Source organism: Setaria italica, chromosome VI (assembly GCF_000263155.2).
Source record: "Setaria italica strain Yugu1 chromosome VI, Setaria_italica_v2.0, whole genome shotgun sequence".
Lineage (NCBI taxonomy): Eukaryota > Viridiplantae > Streptophyta > Magnoliopsida > Poales > Poaceae > Setaria > Setaria italica.
This window is the reverse complement of record NC_028455.1, coordinates 3,430,102-3,453,018: the sequence shown is the minus strand read 5'-3', so window position 1 is coordinate 3,453,018 and position 22,917 is coordinate 3,430,102. Positions and strand designations below refer to the sequence as shown.

At 46.7% G+C, this 22,917-nt stretch overlaps 4 protein-coding genes across 5 annotated transcripts; 2 read left to right on the top strand and 2 right to left on the bottom strand.

Moving 5' to 3' along the window:
- Positions 1 to 1,359: 1,359 nt before the first annotated feature.
- On the top strand, positions 1,360 to 6,374 carry LOC101772469 (putative disease resistance RPP13-like protein 3). The gene is made up of 3 exons (XM_004972674.2): positions 1,360 to 2,476; positions 3,672 to 5,679; positions 5,983 to 6,374. Exons 1-3 carry the CDS (start codon positions 1,656 to 1,658, stop codon positions 6,106 to 6,108), a joined length of 2,955 nt encoding a protein of 984 aa, XP_004972731.1. The 5' UTR covers positions 1,360 to 1,655; the 3' UTR covers positions 6,109 to 6,374.
- Positions 6,375 to 8,464: 2,090 nt separating this feature from the next.
- Positions 8,465 to 9,010, bottom strand: LOC101760058. Its single transcript, XM_004974332.1, has one exon. The coding sequence runs from the start codon at positions 9,008 to 9,010 to the stop codon at positions 8,465 to 8,467; it is 546 nt and encodes a 181-aa protein (XP_004974389.1).
- A 4,410-nt stretch (positions 9,011 to 13,420) lies between these two features.
- On the bottom strand, positions 13,421 to 15,533 carry LOC101759653. Of its 2 annotated transcripts, none has more exons than XM_012847004.2 (2): positions 14,385 to 15,533; positions 13,421 to 13,751 (listed from the first exon to the last, which is right to left on the bottom strand). In XM_012847004.2, exons 1-2 carry the CDS (start codon positions 14,941 to 14,943, stop codon positions 13,717 to 13,719), a joined length of 594 nt encoding a protein of 197 aa, XP_012702458.1. In that variant the 5' UTR covers positions 14,944 to 15,533; the 3' UTR covers positions 13,421 to 13,716. Both variants share the same exon structure in this region, with proteins under 2 accessions (XP_012702458.1, XP_022683441.1).
- A 3,796-nt stretch (positions 15,534 to 19,329) lies between these two features.
- LOC101759246 lies at positions 19,330 to 21,003 on the top strand. The gene is made up of 3 exons (XM_022827602.1): positions 19,330 to 19,617; positions 19,721 to 19,870; positions 19,956 to 21,003. The coding sequence occupies exons 1-3, from the start codon at positions 19,330 to 19,332 to the stop codon at positions 20,643 to 20,645; spliced, it is 1,128 nt and encodes a 375-aa protein (XP_022683337.1). The 3' UTR covers positions 20,646 to 21,003.
- Positions 21,004 to 22,917: the final 1,914 nt, after the last annotated feature.

Sequence of the window (22,917 nt, the reverse complement as noted above, 5' to 3'; positions counted from 1 at the left end):
GAGTGGTAAAATTGGCATTTTGCCATAAATGCGCAACTGTAGCATTTCGTTTGTATTTGTGAATTATTATCCAAACATTGACTAATTAGGCTCAAAAGATTCGTCTCGCAAAGTACAACGAAACTGTGCAATTAGTTTTTTATTTCATCTACATTTAGTACTTCATGCATGTACCGCAAGTTTGATGTGATGGAGAATCTTCTTTTTGCATAGTGTCAAAGTTAGGAATTTGAAGGGAACTAAACAAGGCCTAAGTCTGATTTCTATGGTTATGCACCTCCTCCTGCCTTCGTGGATCTAGCGTGAGGAGTACGGTGACCCCAATATAGGTAAGAAAAAGTTTTAATTATTTTCGATCTTTATAGTATGTATAGTATATAGATATAGACTAATATGGGAACGTAATACTATTTGACCACTTCCTTAAAAAAAATACTAGTTGACCACTAGCATGAACACGACATGGGCATCGATCGTAGGAGTCAAGGTCTAAGAGCAACTCCAGCAATAACCATTAAATCAAAGCCTCCAAAGGTCAAATGGAGGTTCACTTTATTTTTTGAGGGTCACAAAAATGCTTCCAACTTCAGCAATAACGCCCTAGGAATGAAGGGTGGAGGGGGAATTTGGAGGCCTCCCCAAAATAGGGAGACAAGCAGATGGCCTGCTAGAGTGCATTTTTTTACTTGACCTCTTGGGATAGGGGTTATTTAGAGAGTCCGCTGGAGATATTTTTTTAATGGGAAGCAGCTAGGGAATTGATTTTAAAATAGAAGCAAGTGCATGATAATGGTGAACACAAAGGAGGCAAAATAATGGGATCACAATACGTCAATTTCATGTATGCTTAGAAAAAGCTAGATAATCCTAGCATCAAGCTAATCCAATTGTCCTTTAGGCTAAGAGAAGCCGTGCCCTTGTTTGTCACATATACAAAAATGACAGTATCAAGATCAGAGAAAATCTGGCTGATCTAGCTTTTTTACATCTGATTCGATGTCGACGTCAAAGATTGTACCAGGATATCTACTTTTTTATCTTATTAGCATCTGAATCTATTCGCGATCGACCGGTCGCAGAAATACCCGACCCGTTTTCGCCCATAAAAAGGAATAAGGTCACCTGCTAAAATTCATAGGATCTATCCATAATGAATTGTCCCATTTACGACGAGGAGGATCCACACCGTAATTCTCAATTCTCCAGTTTAGCACGGGCCACGATATCGCAAAGTGCGATCCAGCTCTGCATGTCGTACTCAAGCAGTAGTAAACTCGATTGACATAACAGCGCGTGCAACAACAGCCGGACAACACTAGAATGCTTTCTGAATGATGAGGACTTTCAGTAGCTCACTGAAGTGAAGAGGCAACCTTCAAAGAAAAAAAGAGTGAAGAGGCACCAGTGAGTGCACGTCCAAGAGACCAACACCTCACCCACGCTCTCGATAGCTAGCTCCTCCCTTTCCTACAGCTCTACTCCTAGTCCGACGCTTCAGCTAGCCGCCCTCGATCCACGCCACGCCCTGAGCTTCACTTGACGCAGTGGCGTTAGGGCGTTACATTCAAACAATCCGACGCAGCATCCTGCCAGATCACTCCACGCCTCAGCAGATCTCAAGTACGGGAGAGCTCGTCGGTGGTGGCAGAGCAGCAATGAAGAGTGCTATCGTGAGCGTCTCCATGGGCGTGATGGAACCGCTACTGTCTAAGCTCTCCAAGTTGATGGAGGAAGAATATGACAAGCTCAGGGGTGTGAGCAAGCAGATCAAGTTCTTGAGAGATGAGCTGAGGACCATGAGTCCCGCACTCGAGATGCTCGGGGACGCACGTGACCTCAACCCTCTGATGAGAGATTGGAGGAATGAGTTACGCGAGCTGGCCTACGACATGGAGGATTGCGTGGATAGCTTCTTGGCTCGAGTTGATGACCATGAGCACCATCATGGTGGGCTTGCAGGAATCTTGGGGCTATTCCGCAAGTTTAAGAAAATGGTAGCACGGCATGAGATCGCCTGTCAGATTGAGGAACTCAAGAAACGTGTAATGGAGGTCAGCGAGAGGCATAAGAGGTATAATTTTGTCGAATCGGGATCTAGCCACTCTAGCACTTGTCTCGTTGATCCTCGACTGCCAGCGCTCTACGAGGACATAGACAGGCTTGTAGGCATTGATGGTTCTAGGAAGCACATCATCGAGTTGTTAGCCATGGAGTCTACTGGGTCATCTGCAAAACTGAAAGTGGCTTCAATTGTTGGTTGCGGAGGTCTTGGTAAGACTACTCTTGCAAAGCAAGTCTTTAACACCATTAAGAGCCAGTTCTCTTGTGCAGCTTTTGTGTCGGTTTCTCAAAGTCCTGATGTGGGAAGGATACTAAGAGACATTGCTAAAGGAGTCGGCCTCAGTGATAAGACGGCACAGGATGATGATGAGCAGCAGCTCATCGATAAACTTAGAGAACACCTCCAGGATAAACGGTAAACCTGATCATCTATTGATAATAATGTATGCATGTTCTGTAGCAAAACAAATTTTGTGGCGTTGGTGTTGATCCCGACATCTAGCAAGTACGGCTTCTAATTGCATCCCGACATAAAGCTAATATATTAGTTTTTGGCTTTATTTAATTTTTAGAAAATGGCTTTATATGTTAGGTCCAAATTCAATGAGAAACCATTGATATTTAAAAGTATACAGTATTCAGTCACAAATATATGGCGTTTAGACATTGAAATACAACTTTGACCTCTACTTACTATTTTCTTACATAGTTGCAAGGTACTCAATCTGTTTTACAACACAAATCCTAGACTGTTACTAAGAAAAGTTGTCCCAAGATAGATGCTCATGTAGAAAGATAAGAGTGTAGTTATTAATATAATTTTTCATAATTACTGAATGAATAATAGTTCAGAAAAAAAAATAAATCATTGCCTGACACGAAATTTCCTGAAAGCAAGTATGGTAGAGATATCTTCCCCTAAATTAATATGTGAAAAAGGTCTAGCATGATACACTCGTACCGTATGATCAACAAAGACATGCATGTGTGGGCATTTCTCATTCACTTTTACTTAGACATGTGTGCCTCTTTCGATTTGTCTCTGCACACGATTGTTGTTAAGGCTGCATTATAATTAGAAACTAGATGGAAGTCAGGAGGTACTTTTTTTTTCTGGATGAATTTTATTGCGCACTACCAGCTGGGGTAACATATGAATGTTTCGAAATCTAGCCTACAAAATATTGAACTTTTGAAGTGGCATTTTTCAACATTGCAATTTAGGCTCACAATCTAAACTAAGCTCTAGCAGTTTGAATTACAAAGAAGTCCACAATGGTATGGAAAAATTTAAACTAGTTCCAGAATTTTGGTTGTGGACCAAATTAATATACAGGGCAGTTTTTTTTAAAAAAAATCATCATCATTTTCAGTTCAATATATTTCACATGAATGATCTAATAATTCATAACATAATGTTAACAAAAGTTGAAATAGTTTGACACATATTAGGCTAACACTCTTTATACCAGCTTTAAATTTTTTAGTTCCTATCATCCTGCACTAACCCCTTAACATTTCCCTAGCTTCCACAATTGATTGTTATCGACCCATAAAATTCTAAGCATTGCTATCAGCACTAACTATATCTTGTTAAAATCATGTCGTAGGTACTTTGTTGTACTTGATGATGTATGGAACACAGAAGCATGGAAGTTTATCAAGCTTGCATTACCAAAAAATGATCTGGGGAGCAGAATAATCGCAACGACACGCAATACTGCAATTGCATTATCCTTTTCTTCCCAAAGTGGTGATGTTTACCAAATGAAGCCTCTCAGTTTCGACGACTCCAAAAGGTTGCTTTTTAAAAGATCATTTGGTTCCGAAAACTTGAACCATGGCACTCATTTGGGTAGTGTTCCAGATGAGATATTAAGAAAGTGTGATGGTTTACCATTGGCAATTATTACTATATCAAGCATATTAAGAGATCAGCATACAAAAAATGAATGGGACAGGGTGTTAAATGATATTGGTTCTGCATTTGCAAAGAATCCTGCTGCTGGAAATATGACAACTATATTATCTCTGAGTTATTTTGATATCCCTCGCCATCTAAAAACTTGTTTATTATACTTAAGTGTGTTCCCAGAAGATTATGAGATAGAAAAACAACGTTTGATCAATAGATGGATTGCAGAAGGGTTTGTCCATGAGGAAGAAGGGCGAACTAAATATGAAATTGGTGAGAGTTATTTCAATGATCTCACTAATAGAAGCATGATCCAACCTGTTGATATAAAGTATGGTGAGGCGAAGGCTTGTAGAGTTCATGACATCATTCTTGACTACATCAAATGCGAAGCTGTTAAAGAGAATTTTGTGACATCTTTAGATGCCGCAGAGCATGCGTACACTTCAGAATACAAGGTTCATAGGCTTTGTGTTAAAAACGGCGATGAAGAACATGTTAGCCTGTGGCAAAGCCAAATTCTGTCTCACGTTCGATCAGTTACTGTATTTGGGCAGCCTGTGAAAACCTCTTTGTTGCCTTCAACTGCACTTCGTGTGTTGGACCTAGGAGATTGCGGTGGCATGACAGAACATCATATTGCAAGTATTGGAACGTTGTTTCATCTTAAGTACTTGCGTCTCTGCTCACGTTCAATAACTAAGCTCCCACAGGAAATAGGGGAACTTCAACATCTACAAACCCTGGATGTACGAGGTACCAGAATCGATGAACTGCCACCCACTATCATAAAACTACAACACTTGGCCTATTTATATGTTAATCATCACACTAGATTTCAAGATGGAATGATTGGACGGATGCACAGCTTGGAAGAGCTAAGGCAGTATGGGGTCCTATACAAACAACGGAAGTCCTTGCAAGAATTCAGTAACCTAACCAAGCTGAGGACATTAGAAATTAGATTGCAGTGTTATTTGTTTAATTGCTCAGGAGGAAGACCAGATGCTATTTTCAGCTATTTTGGAACTTTATTATCTTCATGCAACCTTCATAATCTATCTGTCTCAGACTACCAGACAGGGAGATACGCACTGCTGCTGGATCCATGGCACCCCACTGCTCCTTGTTGCCTCCGAAAGCTCTCCATCACAAGCTGTTGCGTGTATAAGGTGCCAAATTGGATGGGCTCGCTTGGAAATCTGGAGGTGCTAGAACTGCTCTTCATCTGCGTGAGACCAGAAGATGTTGAGATCCTTGGAGCAATACCCAGTTTGCTTTTTCTTGAATTAACCACTACCGGAGGCAGTAACCGAAGGATATTCATCCATGGCAACAACGGATTCAGAATTCTGAAGTATTTCTCCCTCTTCATCACTGGCTGTGGGACATCACTGGAGTTTGAAGAAGGATCAATGCCAAAGCTTGAGCACATCAAGCTTGCCTTACCTGTCCATAACATGGAGTGCCTGAATGGTGCTTCTAATTTTGGCATCCAGCACCTCTCTGCTCTCAGCAAGATTGAGGTAAAAATTAGTGGCAACCACATATCTGACACTAACTATGATCCGATGAACGATAATGACGATGGCATCATCCGATATGTTGCTGCTGCCATTGATGCTGCCGTCAATACACTTCCGAACCGTCCCACTATCAGATTTGAAACAGAGCATAGGGTTCACTGTGAACATTTTGAATGTGTAAGTTGTCCCTCAGAGTTGTAGGCATTCATTATTCATTTATTCTATCACCCTCTCAGCTTTTCTCTCTCATTTAGCAATTATTACTTGTCGGCTCAATTGAATAATCCTTATTTCTCACATTTACCTTGTTTTTGCTATGTTTTTACTTACTAGACTTATGGCAATGATCCAAAAGGGTCTGGGTTGTTGTGGAAGGATTGCGGATTATTTTCTTTTCTCTGTATAAAATCTCACGATGCTCAATATAGATCATCCAATATTCACAATATATTCATGTTCTCGCCTCACTTTCTCTTGTAGGTTTTGAGGAAGGCCAATCAACGGCTTCGGGGTTTATTGACAGAGTGGTTCAAAATTTGGCAAATTAAAGGCGGGCAGACAGAGCAAGTAACAGAAGTGCAGACTGGACAAGAGGCACTACTATAGCTGTGAACAGGACTGGCAGGCAGTGGGCACTGGCCCGTTCCTTTTAACCAGCATGATCTCTACTAATTTTTCCCTATCACGTGTGACAATAATTCCATCAGCTCCACATGCACAAAATTCTACACCCGCTTAGCATTCCACTAGGTACACTCTGCTTCCACTGACAGTTTCAGCAACAACAATATGATCACAGTCGTAGAACCTTGACAAACATTCCTATCTATGACATTCTGACATTCTGTTATCTATATATGCTTTATTTTTCAGTTTTATTCTAGCGTTTGAAGCAGATGAATGAAATGTGTGGGTTATTGACCGAGTGGCTCAAAGTTTGGCAAACTGAAAAGGAGCAAGTAACACGATGGTGATATAGTACGTACGATGATATGTACGATGGCCTGGCGCTAGTTGCGTGCACGTACGTACGTATCTTTGCAGGGGTCAATCGGAATCTGGCTGTTAATAACCTAATTAAGTGCCCCTTGAGAGAGTGGCTTATATTTGTGATGATCACAGGACATGCACTGCAGTGTCGACGTACTATATGCGCTGCGCATATGAACGAAGAACGCTAAGACAAAAGGCGGACGACTATACGGCATAGTGGATACACGAGGACCATCGTTATTTGTCACTGTGGTCGCAGCATTAAGCACGTATATAGAAATTCCTACAATGACTATGGTCCAATGTAGCATTAAGCTGGGCCCCATTGAACAGCTGCCAACTGCACACCAGAGCTGCCCATGTCCTCTCTGTTCACATTGATCGTGGTAGACTTCGGGTTGTTTGGCAGGGTTGCAGCTGTGGCTAAAACGGCTCCAGCTGTGGCTCCTCTGATGAAGCAACTTCTCTAGTCGTTTCGGAAAACGTTTGGCAGAATGGCTTCTTTCTATTTTTCATGAATGGATCAAGAGTTCAAAAGTCCATTGTACCCTTTTGCTATCTTATCAAATAGTATAATTTCATCAATTTATTGTGTGATTTAACGTGCAATGAAAAATAATTAACTAATACTAAGCTTATAGATTAACTAACTTTTTCCCTTTACATTCTTTTATTTTCTCTCTCTCCTTTTATTTTCTATCTTTTTCCTCTCTCCTTTACGTTCCTTGTCCAGTCCTATCTATTTCCTCCCCGCCGCTTCACTCTGACACAGCAGTGCCAATCCAAGCCCGCCGTTGTACTGAGCTCCGCCCGCGCCTGCCACTACTCCCCCGCCGCTGCACCGCATCTCTAGCACACCGGCCCTTCTGTCACGCGGCATCTCCTCTGCTCGGCTCCGTTCTTGGCTATGCGGCAAGCCACAAACAGCGGCACCACCGGCGGGCTTGCCGGCCACGCCAACTGCATTGTTAACTATCTACCTCATTTTCCACTGTTCCACCTTGTAATAACCATAGTCAAGTGACATGACTCAAAACTCCAGAAATAAAGAAAATTGCCTATCTTTGCTTGGCACATACATCATCAATTCATCATCCACATTTATATGCTGTTAAAGTGACACACTGGGACACTGAGAGATCATTGTTAAGGGGAAGTACTATGCAGGAGTTAGATACAGGCATGAGAGATCATGAAGGTAACAGCTTTTGGGGGTCATTTCCTACTGGATAACTACCTAGCCAGACTTGTATATTGATCTGATCTCAAGATTCCCGTAATCTGTACCATAATAAGTGCAGACAGGTGAATAGATTCCCAGGCATAGATATCTATCAGATTTTAGGAATGAACCAAAAACAAATATTAACGGTATTAACAAAACAGTTTTTATAATATACATTGCGATATTGCATTTTCGCAATGTCGTTGTTGAGCACATGTACCATCATCCATACTTTCACATTAACATTACTCATCCTAAATAATAACAAAATCACAGGTAACCAAGGCTAATTACAGGCTAGAAATATAAGCAAGAGGGTGTGTGGCAATCACCTGGAACGTAGAAGCAGATGTAGGGAACAATGCCATGGACGGCACCGACCTTGCACACGATTAGGCCTGTCCTCATATCAATAGAAAACACCCCAACATCACGAGTAAATGCAGAAATCACACTGTCCCCATTAGCAAAGGGAATCACACTAGTAGGCAAGGTTGAGAGGGCACGATCAGGGGCCACACTCTTGAGCTCGACGACCCTGCGCTGCGCCCATCCCGATCCCTCATTTGCACCAGCAGGCTCCCTCGACCACATGTGGAGCTTGAAATCCTTCACAATGGCGAATCCCAATCCACCATCCTCCGCTGCCATGAGTGCGACGAACCAATCCTCGCACACAGGCGGCAAGCTTATCACCGAGAGCTCCTGCTTGCCCAAATCGTACTCCAGAATCCCGTTGCTCTCCTACCAGATGAAGCAGACTGCATTCCCCACAAGAGCGCTAAGGCCTTCGGCCACACGGTCGGTGGGATGAGCAACAGAGGCGGCCTTGCTCCACTTCCCAGACTCCGATGAGTAGTGGTACGCGCGCGTGTGCTCCTCGGACTCGTCGGTGCCGACGAACACTACGGCGAAGGGGCCTCCGGGCGGGCAGTCGAGGTGGGCGCACCCCGGCGTCGCGCAGAGCAGCGCCCCGCTCCAGGTGCAGTACCCGAGCAGGTTCAGCGGCGTGGTGAGCCTCCGCTCCTCGCCGGTGATGGGGTGCGACACGACGAGGTCCACCCGCACGGGCGCCTCGAGCGGGACGGACTCGCCGTCGTAGTAGAGGACGCGGCCGTGCATGGGCGGGGAGCGGTGGTGCTCGCGGAACCGGCGCCGGAACGCCGGGCCGGAGAGGAGGCGGCGCCAGCCCCTGCAGACGAGGCCGGCGCGGACGAGGCTCCCGGGATCCGACGGCGGGAGGCCGAGGAGGATATGGTCGATGATCTCGTCCGGCAGCGGCGCGTCCATGGCGACTGGCGGCGCTCCAGCGGCCGGCGGAGCGACGGTTTCGAAGATGAGGCGGCGGCGGCCGTGTTTCTGGTCCGGTTCAACCAGCTCGATTGTTGGATGTGGCAGGTGGGTCCGAGGAGTCAGTGGGAGAGCACCCAAACCACCACCAACTCTACCGCTACAAAATATATATCCACTTGATCAAGAAGCCTGTGTCCGATATCATCAACTTTGTCATGCATTTGAGGCACATCACTGACGTAGGCCACTCCCAACGCTGCAGAAATACACAAATTATGAAAGCATCAGCTGACTGAGGAAACAAACAATATAACGTGTGCTCACGAACACTTGTTCGTAGCAATCACAAGAATCGACAAGTTGCTACTAATGTCTAACCAAGAAAGAAAACACCACTACACTACTACCACACACTATGTAAGAAACTGTCAAAGAAGACATCATCATAGGAGACGCGGGAACAAAACACGTCTCCAATAAGTCATAGGAGACACGTGTTAATAACTCGTGTCTCTTATTTGTCTGCCGAAAGCCCCCATAGTTCACCCACGTCTCCAATGAGTGTGTTAGTCATCAGAGACGCGAGTTTTTAATACGTGTCTCCTTTGTTGGGTATAAAAGGAGACGTGTGTCTTGAAAATGCGCCTGCTCTGTCATCCTCACGGAACCGAAATAATTATGCAACACACTTTAGACAAGACTTCATTCCGCCCTCCAGATGGATTGATGGTCGCTCAATTACTGAGATTGCCCCTTGTTTATTTCAAGCAGTAGGCCCTAGAACCCGGAAGAGGAGAACTGTTTATGAAGGGCTGCAAGATCGAAGATGGGTTAAGGATATTACTGGAGCTCTGATGGTCCAAGTCGTGCTATACTATCTAAACATCTGGGAGAGGTTGAGGTTGATCACGTTAGATGATTCCATCCAGGACAAGGTACTGTGGAAATGGATGGGAGATCACTGTTTCTCCACGGCTTCAGCATACGGAGCATTCTTTATTGGACAGTACGTGATCCCTAGAACAAAAACTCTATGGAAGTCTAGAGCCCCTGCCAAATGCAAGTTTTTTGTGTGACTTAGCTCTCCATGGTCTCTACCAGACGGCTTCGAGACGAACGAGGCACAATTTACAAGACAATGATGCCTGCGTTCTCTATGGGCAAGAATAAAAAACTATCAACCACTTGATCATCAACTGTTCTTATTCTAAACAAGTGTGGCACTCTTTCCTCTCCAGGGTTAACTGGCAATTGATGACTCCTTCAGCATCAGATTTATCCTTGGCTGATTGGTGGATGACTTCAAGAAAACAGATCAACAAGGTAGACACGAAGTCATTTGACTCGGTGGTCATTTTGATCTCATGGTTCATTTGGTTGGAACCCAGTGCGTGTACTTTCAACAGGGAAGAGCAAACGGTAACCCAACTAGTACAGAAGATTTTGGAGGAGGCCTAGGCATGGATTGCTAGACGGTTCACAAGCTTATTGCCTTTCGTTTTAGATGCTTCTCATCCTAGTGCTCTTGTAAACTGGTCGTACAATGGTGCTGATGTAGCTACTTACTAATGATGTCTCTGTAGGTAGGTCATCCCATCTAGATGACAAAGCCCCAAACTGTAATCTTGCTTCTTCCCTCTTAATGAAATACGTGCTAAGGTATGGTCGTGAAAAAGACATAGAGTGTACACGTGAGGTACTCGATCTTGGTCTTGCACATGTAGAGGCTGCCCGCAATGCTACAGGAAAAAAAGAAAAAATTGGAATTAAAATCAGATAGCTGAGGAATCAAAATTTCTACTCTCAGTAATCGCCACATGGTCTTGCACTCAGTAATCACAACAGGAGACAATGAAACATGGCATATCCCGATTTACCGCAGAAATCGAATGTTAAGTTCTCATTTAAATTTGGTCAACATTATTAGATCGGTTATCAAAAGTTGAGACACATCATCGTCCATCCAGGACACGTTATATATGGATAACACCTAATAGTATACCCTTTCTCGAAACATTCACAGGCAGGAGTGATGACACAGCCTTAGCTTCTTCAATGAATTTGGGATGTTCTTGATCACAAATAAGTAAAGATGTAACTGGAAAAAGCTAGATTATCAGGATGGCTAATAAAATTAGTACCTGCAGGGCAGAAGCTCATGTGGAGCGACGCAGCTGATCGACCCCTCGTATACCTTCACCACCTTGCTACTTGGTAGATCAACGAAAATGACACTGACCCCTTCACAACAGCAAGTGCTTACAGAGCCTTCTTTATTGGTCAACATGGGATACTAGGAACTAAGATTCTATGGAAAACAAGAGCCCCTGCTAAATGTAATTTTTTCCTATGGCTTGCACTACATGGTCGCTGCTGGCAAGACGTAAGAGACATAACCTTCAGGATGATGACAACTGCTGCTTATGAGGACAAGAGCAAGAGACGATTAATCATCTGTTACTTCGATGCTCTTTCGCAAAGCAAATTTGGCATCAATGCCTATCACAACTAACTTGGCAGACTCTATTCCCATCACCTAATGAGCAAACACTGGCCGTCTGGTGGACGAAAGCCAGGAGACATGTGCGCAAGGAAGACAGAAAAACTCTTGACTTCATGATTGTACTAGTCTCCTGGTGTATCTGGCTAGAACGAAATGCTAGGACCTTCAACAGAACAGACAGGAATTAATGCAAGCTAATTGATGCAGGCGATCATTAGATGAGGCGTCGAGGTGGGTTTCTGCACACTTCAGTTGTTTGGCACCATTTGCCTCGACAGGTTCCAGTGCGGGGAATGCTTCAGGACCTCTTCACGTTGTTGCTGCTAGTCCAGGTCGCCATGTAGTATACATGTAACAGCAGCTCTCTCTGTAATGCTCTTAAGGTCATCTTTCTAGATGACCACTAATAACTCTAAAACGCTGTACCTTGTTCTTCTCTCTTCCTGCTTAATGAAATACGTGCTAAGGCGCGCAGTTGCGAAAAAAAGACATTGACCCCTTCCGGAAAACCAACCAGGTAAGTTTTGTAGGCCCACCAGGCATCAAAGGGGAGAAGCTTCTCGAGCTCAATGACTCTACTCAATACCCATCCCACATCTTGATCATCCCTAGACCATAGGCAAAGTTTCGAGTCCTCCAATCTTGTGAATCCCAGTCGACCGTCCTTCGTCGCCATGAGCTCAACAAAAGGTTCAGATATTAGTTCCATCGGAGTTATTCCTCGCATTCTCAAATCATACTAGACTCCACAAGGGGTTGATTGAACGGATCATCGAGCCCCATCCAACTGTCCGTGATGGGTTTCTAGACTTTGGGTTGATTGAATAGAGAGGAATCGTGGAGGACGACGTGGCCGTGATGGATGGAAGGAGGGGGTGGTGGGGATGAAGATGCCCTCCCCAAGGTCATCATCTTCCTCATCTTCGTCTCCCTCCCAGTCATCGCAGATGAAGCCTAGCATGGGGGGCGTGCGGTGGAACCCCTGGATCGGAACCGGTGGCGAAAGGCGGCGCCGGTGACGAGGCAACACCACGGCCTGCAGACGAGGCTCGTGGGATTGGCCGGCGGGAGGCGGAGAAGGATCTCCTCGACGAGCTCCTCCATCAACTCCAGAGGTGGTGGCGGCGGATCGGAGCGTAGCAAGGGTTTTGCTTGGTCCTGGTCGGGAGGCCGTGGGTCGGCTTTCAAATCAGCCAGGCTGTTTAATGAGGCGTGGCTCTACCAGGTGGGGCCAGACAGATTTTTTTTTGGGAGGAGGGGGACTCCCCAGCGCTCGTGCACGGCGACGTGTTGGCAGCGAACGAAGGGATAGGCCCTTTCCTTTCTCTTCCTCCTTCCGCTGCCGTTCTTCTTCCTCATGCGAGCACACCGCTGCCCCCGCCCCCACGGCCCACCTCCCTCACGGCCAACAACACCGCAGCCATTCACCGTGCTCCTGCCGGCCACTCTTACCTCCCGCAATCGCCGCCCGAGCCAACCACCAAGTTGTGTGCCTCCGTGGCCCTATCAGTCCCCATAATGCATTGTTTGATCTTGGATGCTTACCATTTTAGTCACACACACACACAAAAAAAAAAGATGCTGGTTATCCAACCAATTCAAGCTACACAAGATGGATGGCCAACCAAGAAGATTTAGGCAGAACTTCACATACAAAACATGATTTCACATACAAGCATGATTTGAACTTGGCACCAAGGACCAAGCTAACAAATTCATTCAAGAGAAACAACCTCTTGAACAAAACACAAAAATCTCAAAGGTACGGTATGGAATAAGTCACTAATGCTACTATAGAGATGCTCCAAAGAAAGTTCAGTGTTTCAAGTTCAAATGCATTCTCTCGACTCGAGCATAGATTTCCTCGCATGAAAGAGACGGTATCCATTACTGTAGGCTTTTAGTGCAGTCTAAAGCTCTGGATTGAATATGGATTAGGATCATGCAGGGCCTATTATTACTAGTTTACAGATGACCATGATACTCGACACCAATCATCAACTGAAAAGTGTTTCAGAGACATATGAAATATCTTATGCAATCCGCAAAACCCTTGAGGTCGACAAATTAAATTCAAAACTAGTCCTAGAGAATGCATGCTAAAGTACTGTCCTGCCAAAAAGTACATGCTATATAATGCTCACTACCAATCAATTATTTCCCCTTAGCTTAGAAGGGTGCACTCGGACGCATCCGACGATTATGGTCTCGCATCTGTAGAGGCTGACCGCAATGCTACAGAAAGGAGAAAAATTGAAATTAGAATCAGATGGTTCATGGTTGAGTAATCAAATTTCTACTGGATAATAAATTTTTATTTTCATCTACCACAAGTACCAACACGATCGACAAGAGAAGATGGGCTCATAACTCTAGGGAAACACCACTAATTGTTTACTTTAGCATGGAGAATACCTTCATCCATAATTCCATGTTACTAAGTGACATAGACACAACAAAGCATTCATAGCTAAGAAAAATGCAGGCTTGCAGGGTTTCAGCTACCCATGAGGTTGATACAAATGTACAAACCCATGCATGTAACTAACTTGTCAAAATAAAAAAATCATATCTATATGTATCATTATATCCGGTCCTAAATTTGCAAACAAAGTTTATAAATTGCCACTCGCTTCAGTTGCGCTTAGGATCAACTAACAAATATTTTGATTTATCCAACATTTAGATCGATTATCAAGAGTCAAGACCCCATCATCCATCCAGGACAGTCGTTGTACAATGGATTAGCCCCATAAACCCCCTTCTCAAAACAGAGATGGACTTGTACGGAATCGGTATGCATTGTTTTTTAGCATAAATAAGCAAAGTTTTACTTGAAAAAGATTGTCATGGTGCCTAAATCAGTACCTGGAGTACGGAAGCTCATGTACGGAACAACGGAGTTGATGGAGCCCTCGTATACCTTCATCACCTTGCTACTTTTTAGATCAACAGTGAAGACCCCATCCCCAACGCGCATGAAAATGACACCAACCCCTTCTGCAAAGCCAAGCAAAAAAGTATCGTAGGCCAACGAAACATCAAAGGGGAGAAGCTTCTCGAGCTCAATGACTCTGTTCGGTGCCCATCCCACATCAGCTTCATCATCCCTTGACCATAGGCAAAGCCGTGTGTCCTCCAATCTTATGAATCCCAGCCGTCGACCACCCTCCGTTGTCATGAGCTGAATACTAGGTACTGAGGATGCATCATAGTCCTCGTAACGAGGCAGATGCAGATCCATCATAGTCATTTCCCGTGTTCCCAAATCATACCTGAGGATCCCGCAGTTGTTTGTGTCAAACTTGAAATAGAGCGCATTCCCCATTAGCACACTGTGGTCCCAACTGATAGAATAATTACGGCAATCGGCGTAGGTGGGCTCGCTCCACCGGCCAGACTCCGATGAGTAGACGTAGGAGAACATCACCTCCTAATCCTCGTCGGAACCCACGATGACCACGGTGAAGGGCCCGTCGTGGCAGTCGAGGTGGTCGCACTCTCCGGTGGCGGCAGCAGCGCATAGCACCGCGGATGTCCAGCGTGATGTCCAGCGGAGTGAGATGTCGTCCCGATCATCATTCGGCATCTCGGGCAGCGTGATACAGGCGTCGGTGATGGGGTTCCAGACGTGGGGGCGGTAGGACGACGAGGAGCAGTCGTGGAAGAGGACGCGGCCGTGGCGGGCGTCCAACGGCTGCCACCAGGCGAAAGGCTCGCGCGGGCGGAAGGCGGAGGAGGTGGGGACGAGGACGCCGTCCCAGCGGAAACCGTCCATCTTCACCCTGGAGTCACAGAGGAAGCCTAGCAGCGGCGCCGTGCGGTGGAACGCGCGGAATCGGCGGCGGAAGGCGGCGCCGGAGACGATGCGGCACCACGACGTGCTGACGAGCGCGGCGCGGACGAGGCTCGCGGGATCGGACGGTGGGAAGCGGAGGAGGATCTCCTCGATGAGCTCCTCCATCAGCTCCGGCGGCGGCGGCATCGCGGGCGCGGTGGATCGGATCGGAGCGAGGGTTTCGTTTGGTGCCACAGCCTGGTTCGGCTTCCAACCAGACTATTTAATGATGAGATGTGGTGTGGCTCTGTCAGGTGGGGCCAGGGAAGCGTTGAGCCAATGCAAATCTGTCCTTCCCTGCCCTCCTCCCGTCGCCCCCTCCTCCTCCCGTCACCCCCTCCCACCGTGGCAGCGCCGCCCCTGCCCTCCACGGTTGGGTCGCGTCGACGGACAGGGCCCCCCCTCGCCCTGCCCACCGCCACCGCCCCTGCCCACCCGTCGCCCGCTCCACTGCCGCTCGTCGGAGCCGGGCCGCGCCGCAACTGCCGCACGCCGCGTTGCAGTGCTGTGAGTGAGAGGAATCGACCGGTGATGGCCTATCGACGGTGAAACTGGCGACGAGCTCTGGCGGCTGGAACTTGGGCAGGAAGCAGATAGAATGAGCAGATGACGAAGACGGCAGGCCGCAGGGTTAAACTTCAAAAACTAACCACTCAGTCTGCCTGCTTGCTGCTATCGCACTAGCGAACTGGCGCGTGGCACGGTTAAAATTGGCCGCAGCAGCTCAAGCGGTGACCGGCGGTGGAGCTGGCTGGCAAACAGGTGGAGCAGACAAGTTGCTTGCCGTCAAGTAGAGCTCCAAAATGCACAAAAATTCAGCCCCTTCTTTGATGATTCTTGTCCAAAGTCATACACAAACTCTCCGAGAACCTTTAACCAAAGTTGCAGATGTACCAGAGCTACAATTGATAGATAGGAATTTTTCTCAGGGAATGCACGGTTTGGGAGATCAAAGGCTCTGAACATCACGGCCAAAAACTAGACACTTCCAAGTTCAGTTTCAGACTTCAATGCTATGCCGTTTGTTGGGATTCGACTTCGGGGGAAGTTGGATCACAACATACGAATCTGAAAGAAACTTCTTAACCTCGGATTAGAACAACCCACAATCTTTTCCACGAGTGGTCTTATCAATGAATAGTGTGTGTCCATTACAGTTGGTTGAAACCTCTTATATAGTGTCCTAAAGTGATACTTTTACGTACCCTAAACACCCCTATTCAACCACTATATCCTAGGAATATCCCTTACAAAAATGTCATTTAGACCCCATACTCACCACCCTACTCACTTTACATTGCCCTTGCCAACTGCTACTACATTCAACGTAGATTCCCTCCAGGATTGTCTTTTGGCTGTCATGCTTCCCGCGCCTACCTTTGATCGGCCTCGGGCTTTCGGGAAGGTGAGGTCGCAACGGAAGTCATTCCGGCTTCGATTGGCCTCTTAGCTTCTGACTGCACACCTGGGGGTGCTTCGCGTCGCGTATCCGCCGCATTTGTAGATGACGTCGACCCTACTCATGGTAGAATTACTGAACATTTCATGGTTAGGGTTAGTCAGCTCAAAGGTTATCCAACGTCTTTCAGCTTCGGGCCGAGGTTAGTTCCTTGCGGGGGAAATGTTCTCCCGAAGCCAAGGAGCTTGCGAGGGGGCTGAGGGGTGGAGTCTCAATTTGAAATCGCTCGAGGTTGGGAGTTCTTTTGGTTGATCCTCAACAGTAGCTCCTCATGAGCGAGGTTAGACACCGACGACCGAACCCGCGAAGCAAGGATCTTAGTCCAAAAAAATGTCACCCTCGAGCGTCAGTTCGAATCGAGCCAAGAATTACCTTTTTGGGTGGTGACGTGGCAGGCTCTTACTGGACGACTCTTCGCATGCGGCGCGCGGTTACAGGCGCCGCTTGGAGCCTTTTTACCGCGGCTATAAAAGGGGAGGCGGGGTTGCTATTAAACTTACCCTCGGGTTTAAAAAATCTCCTACGAGGCTGCGCAAGTCTTTGCTGTTTGAGGACTTGGCGGGAGTAAGTTCTGCACGAGGATAGCTCTTGTTTCGCTCTCTCGGAAGGTAATGAGCTTGTTTTTTGCTTCGGTTAACTCTGGTCTTTTGCTTGTTGGGTTGTGGACTCTTTTCTTAGGGGGCTTGTTCTTTTTGCTTTGATAGGTGGCTCGCATCAAGCAGACTGCTCGACTCATGTCTGCGGAGGAGCTCTCGGCTCAGATTGGGCCTTGCGACGAGGCTGGGTGGCCTGGCCCGTCTGAGGATATTGACGTTGAGGCTATTTCTGAGGAGGGAGAAATTGGGAAAGGTGGATCCAGGGTTTCAGGTTTGGACTCCGGCGACTAGGGCTCGTCGAGCAGCGGTGTCTCAGGTTTTAGATCTCCTGTCGGGGAAGGTGATTGCGGAGGGGACCAAGCTGGAAGCGGTGAGGATATCAAAGGGGTTGAGGCGGACGTGGCTGATTTGGTTCCGGGGAAGGAAGAGTATGTTCCTACCATGCGCTTCAGGCGGTCCTTGGTCACAGATAAGAACATAAAGGTTTTCAAGAAGAAGAAGTATTTTCCCGTTGGTGCTGGCAGAGCACCTGGAGATGAGGTCGTCCTTGAGCCTAGGTATGGCGAGACTGTCGTGTTTAGGGACTTCTTTACCGCCCGGCTGCGCTTCCCATGCAATGGCCAGCTGCCTGTTATTTTGGACCGATATCGAGCGAAGCTGCACCATCTTACTCCCAACTCGTTCGTGGCTCTGTCAAAATTTTACTGGGTGCAGAGGACGTTTGGCGGGCGCATTGATGCTGATGGCTTCGTGCAGCTCTTCGAACTGCACATTCAGAAGAAACGTGTTGTGTTTGAAGGCGAAGTCGGCACCTTTGAAAATCACTTCGGGTGCTGTACCTTCAACACTCGGAGGAAAAATGACAAGAGGAAGATCAAGCGGGTTGAACTGTCGTTTGCGCAGAGGAACAGGTGGGACGACGATTGGTTGAGTCATTGGTTTTATGTAAAGATTGAGATGGCCGTGGCTTCGGGGGGCGGTCACCTGGGGTTTCCTTTCTACGCCCCTCTGGGCCCTTTGGATGTTGCCACTACTTCGGAGTTTGCCAGGTCTAAGGCTGTCAGAGATTGCGAAGCTGCCTTTTTGGCCGCTTCGGGGTCGATTAGTGGACGCGACCTCGTGGAGGAGTTTCTTGCTTGCAGTGTTTGGACGCTTTCTGCACATTGTGTTGACATTGATGTTGTGCCGAGGGAGGTCCCGTGGAAGAGTAGTCCTATGCCTTACCCTGTTATTGATGCGGAGCTTCCTCCGGAGATGGTCGGCGAGGTGTATGTTGAAGAGGTGGAGAGGCATGCTGTGGACATCATAGGTCCTGTTTCGAAGATGGAGGTGGAGTCTTTAAAAAAGATTGTGAAGCACGATCGTCGGGTGAATCGTGTCTTTGAGGCGCTTAAGATTGATGTGCCACCTCGGGTGCACTCACTTGGGAAAAGATCTCGTGGGGCGGCGGTGTGGGGAAGAGGAGGAAGATGGAGGGGAGTTCTTCTCAGACTGTTGTTATACGCGAGGCGCGAAGGCTAAGCAGAGAACAAGTAGCCTCGAGTCTCAAAAGAAGAAAGAGAAAGCGGGGCTGAGTGCTCCCAGTATCGCCGCAACTTTGCTGGCTACAGGAGGCGTTACAAGCGCGAGGCAGGGCTCTTCTGCGGTGGACCCAAAGCTCATTATTCCCATTTCGATGCGGGCGCCTCGCGTTCCGAACGGGTCCTGAGGCGAAAAGCGCGGTGGCGGGAAAGAAGGTTAAGGCGTCTGTTGTCAGGAACCGGTTTATCCGTGCCGTCCCGGGTGAGGACGCGCCGCCCGCTGCTTCGGCGCGAGCGCCCGAGGCCGCCGTCAGCCGATCCGTCTCCGAAGCTGTTTTGCCTGAGCGGGCGAAGGATGCCAGCCCGAGACCGGAGCCCCGAACCGGAATTGGAGGGAACCATGGCTGGTCCTGGGGAGGTTAGTGAGGAGTCCCATCTGAGATTGAAAGTTAAACGTTACGCTGCAGATGCTGAATTGCCTGCGAAGCTGAAGGGCTTCAACGAGGCATTTGGGACGACACTGAGGAAGGAGATTTTCGCGGCTCACGCGGCCGGGGCAGATGAGGATTATAATCCTTATAACCTGTCTCTGGTGTGGGGTTCTGACATGGCTGACGGCAAGCGTGCCGCAGATACGGATGATGGGGGAAGTTTTCAAGGGCCGAGTGCCGCAGGCGAAGCTGATTGCGTGATTGTTGGGGGGAGTGGTAGCGCTAAGGATGCTGCGGCTGTTGATGAAGGGAAAGCGGTGGCTGTGGCCTAAAGTGCTGAAAGGGTGTTGGATCTTAAAGGTGGTTGCCTATGGTGTTACTTTTTTTTTGTTTTTTCTTATACGCTGTTTGTCTAACTTTTCCGCGTTGCGTTTGGCAGAGTTCGAGGAGTTGGCTAGGGGTTTGGGTGATGGAGATTTAGCGAGGTTGAGCGCCAGCCTCGGGAAGAAGGTGAGCTCCGGGGTTTTGCTATCTTTGTTTTTCTGTGGTTGAGGTTGATGGTTGGCTTTGCTATTTACGCGATGCTTCTTTGCAGGTTGCTGTAGCAGCTGACGTTGCTAGGGAGAGGGTGGAGAGTCAAGAGAGGGGCGTGCTCGCGCAAATGGAGAAAATGACGAGGCTTGAGGCCAGAGTTGCTGATCTTGAGCAGCAGAATAGGATTTTGGATGGCATCAAGGATAAGCTCAGAGGCATTAACTCCGGGCTTAAGGAGAATAATGATGTTCTTATGAAGACTTGCGAGGAGCTTGGGGAAAAGTACGAGAAGCTCGAGGATAAAAGTGGGCGTCTTGAGGAGGAGAATCTGAAGATGAAAGAAAATCTTGAAGATAACGCCAAGATCATTGATGAGCTTCGAAGTGCTGCGGATAAGGATGCACAGACCATCGCCGAGCAGGCGAAGTTAATAAAGATTATTGGTCCGGAGCTCGAGGAGAAAACAAATTTTATCAAGGAAGCTGACGACCTTTTGAGGGCGAATTTTGCTGTTCTTTATGAGAACTATAAGTCTGCTCTGGAACTTTTTGGCGCCGAGCCTCTTCCTTATCCTGGTGATGGCGATGTTGTGAAGATCTTTGACTGGATGAGGGAGGAGTTTGAAGTCCTGCCGGAAGTTATCTCTGGCCTGAACGACTACGCCGCGTCTTTTTGTCTTGACAGCACAGTTCAGCTTCTCGAGAAGGAGGGCTGCAACCATTTCATGGCGTTGTCGGCCGATGACTATTAACTTTCCTGCTGCTTCTACTCTCGGGGCGGAGGTCAGTCTGAGGGCGTGGAAACCACGAAGCTGAAAATCTTCAGCGTCTCTGGGCAGTCTCTGGCCAGGAGTATGTTCAGCAGCTTGCTAGAGATAGACTTGCGGAAGACAAAGGGAGGCGCGAAGCCGCGGAAAAAGCTGGGCAAGACGAAGCTGGCGAAAAAGGTGGACAAGACGAAGCCGGGCAATCTTAGTATAGCGAGGGGTTGTAATTTTTCTCCTGCTTTAAGAGTGCGCTGTGGATGATGTTGGACAGTTGTGGATGGACGTAACTGGTTCCATATTTTTGTAATGACAATTGCTGTGGGTGATCTAAACAAAGAAACGAGAGGCGTTTTTAAGACATCAACCCCCCCCCCCCCCCCCCTAGTTTGTTTGCACGAAGCTCTCGAGCTTGGCCTCGCTATGATTTTAGATGTATACTAGTCCTTTTTAAACACTAGTATAGTCTAATATTGTGTACCGTAAAAGAGCTCAAATTCAAAATGGAGTGTCATGTGGTGTGTGAACTGCCGGCACCGATGATTCCATCAACCTCTGACTTGCTGCTTCCGCATATTTCTTTATTCTATTTAGAAAATACTTAGTTGTTCAATGATACATACTGTTGCTTCTGACACTCTTGTTTATTTGCCAATGAAACAAATTGTTACTTCTGATGCTCTGTTCGTTTGTCTGTTTTTCTTTTTCACTTTTAGAAATTGAGGGAGTGGAATCAAGAGAATGGGGGTGTATTAACCGAGTGGCTCAAGATTTTGCAAATTGATGACCAAACAAGAGGTAGGAAAGGTAACACTTGAGGGTGCTAGTCAGCTGTTCATTCTCATCTAATCAAGATGCTGTTCCTTGTCACCCATTTTCCCCATCAATCTCCTCAGCTTCATTTCTTTTGTGGTATTCCAAACAGGATGACACATATGGAAAATGGTAGCAGCAATCAGAATGCTGTATGAGTTTGTTCTGCCTCCATCTGGATGTACCCGGTAGCGTTTCTTCAGATTGGTTGTCTGCAACAAGTTGAGTTGTTCGCTACTTGGATTCAGAACAGGCTTGCTACCTGCACAACGTAGCTGGGACTCATCACGCTGTCCATTGTGCCAAGGCGCCTGTTTGTCCGTTTTGGGTATCTTGATGCTTCTCCAAACATTTGGCCTCTTGTTATTGTACCAGTTCAGAAGCAGAGCTTGCATGCCACTTCATATTTCTGCACATTATAATTCTAATTACTACATATCCTATTGATACCATGTTATTCCAAAAAGGATGTTGTAAGACTTTAAATTAGCACTCAATAATTTCCGTATTATTCGGGCCTCATGCAGATGTGGCACGGCATCTACACGTAGTACTACATAATCACAGGATTTATCACGAACCGGCAGATCACATTCATCTGTCAACTTCACGTATTTGAAATGAACAGAAAATAGTGAACGAGTTGAGTTGTTGACGAGGAGAAAACGGAGAACACCCCGGCGAAACGCGCGCACTTTCTTCTCGAGTGCTTCCCATCCCAAGCCTTCTCTCTCTCTGCTTCTCCGGTGAGTCCTGCTGATCCATTCTAGGGTTGCTGTGATCTGCTTTCCTATTCCAGTCATCCATCCACTACGGCCTCTGGTTCACTGCTGGAGCGACGGCCATGAGCCAACTGTGAAAAAGAAGGTAAATTTTCTATCTTGACTGATGAAACTGCTAACCGCCAGTGTATATTAGTGTTTTCGATTGATTAAAACTCTGTGCTGACAAAAAAAGGAAAAACTGCAATTTTGGTGTTCTGATTGATTAAGTTGGACAAGTAGTATATTAGTGTTTTCCAGCTTTTGAGCAAGATTAGATTGTTTCTTTGGAATGCTAGATTAGTTTACACTGTGCAATCAATTGCTTATTCCCTTGGTCAAGCTTGCCGGCAAACACGTGGTTGACTGACTTTTAAACGAACAAGTTCCTAGGTCAACTCAATGTGAAACGAGCACTTTAATTTGTAGCCGAAATTCATGGAAGAGTGCAGTGTACACACTACTTCTAATATTTTTGTTATATTTTAACCTGACGATTAGAACTAGTATTTTTGTCAACAAAGTGTATAAACAAATTTATTTTGTGCCACTACTCTTGTTATGATTTTAGTGAAGAACTTACTAAAATCCCAAACATAATTTTAAATAATAGTGTCCTTTACTAGAAAAATTACAATGCATACAGATTCACTTAAAACAACTATAACGTTTTGTGAAATGCAAAT

Coding starts and splice junctions, on each gene's coding strand:
- LOC101772469 (XM_004972674.2), top strand. CDS start 1,656: ATGAAGAGTGCTATCGTGAGCGTCTCCATGGGCGTGATGGAACCGCTA. Junction 2,477..3,671: donor GAACACCTCCAGGATAAACG/GTAAACCTGATC, acceptor ATCATGTCGTAG/GTACTTTGTTGTACTTGATG. Junction 5,680..5,982: donor ACTGTGAACATTTTGAATGT/GTAAGTTGTCCC, acceptor TTTCTCTTGTAG/GTTTTGAGGAAGGCCAATCA.
- LOC101760058 (XM_004974332.1), bottom strand. CDS start 9,010: ATGGACGCGCCGCTGCCGGACGAGATCATCGACCATATCCTCCTCGGC.
- LOC101759653 (XM_012847004.2), bottom strand. CDS start 14,943: ATGTTCTCCTACGTCTACTCATCGGAGTCTGGCCGGTGGAGCGAGCCC. Junction 13,752..14,384: donor CATGAGCTTCCGTACTCCAG/GTACTGATTTAG, acceptor TCCTTTCTGTAG/CATTGCGGTCAGCCTCTACA.
- LOC101759246 (XM_022827602.1), top strand. CDS start 19,330: ATGGCTGGTCCTGGGGAGGTTAGTGAGGAGTCCCATCTGAGATTGAAA. Junction 19,618..19,720: donor CCGCAGGCGAAGCTGATTGC/GTGATTGTTGGG, acceptor TGGATCTTAAAG/GTGGTTGCCTATGGTGTTAC. Junction 19,871..19,955: donor GCGCCAGCCTCGGGAAGAAG/GTGAGCTCCGGG, acceptor GCTTCTTTGCAG/GTTGCTGTAGCAGCTGACGT.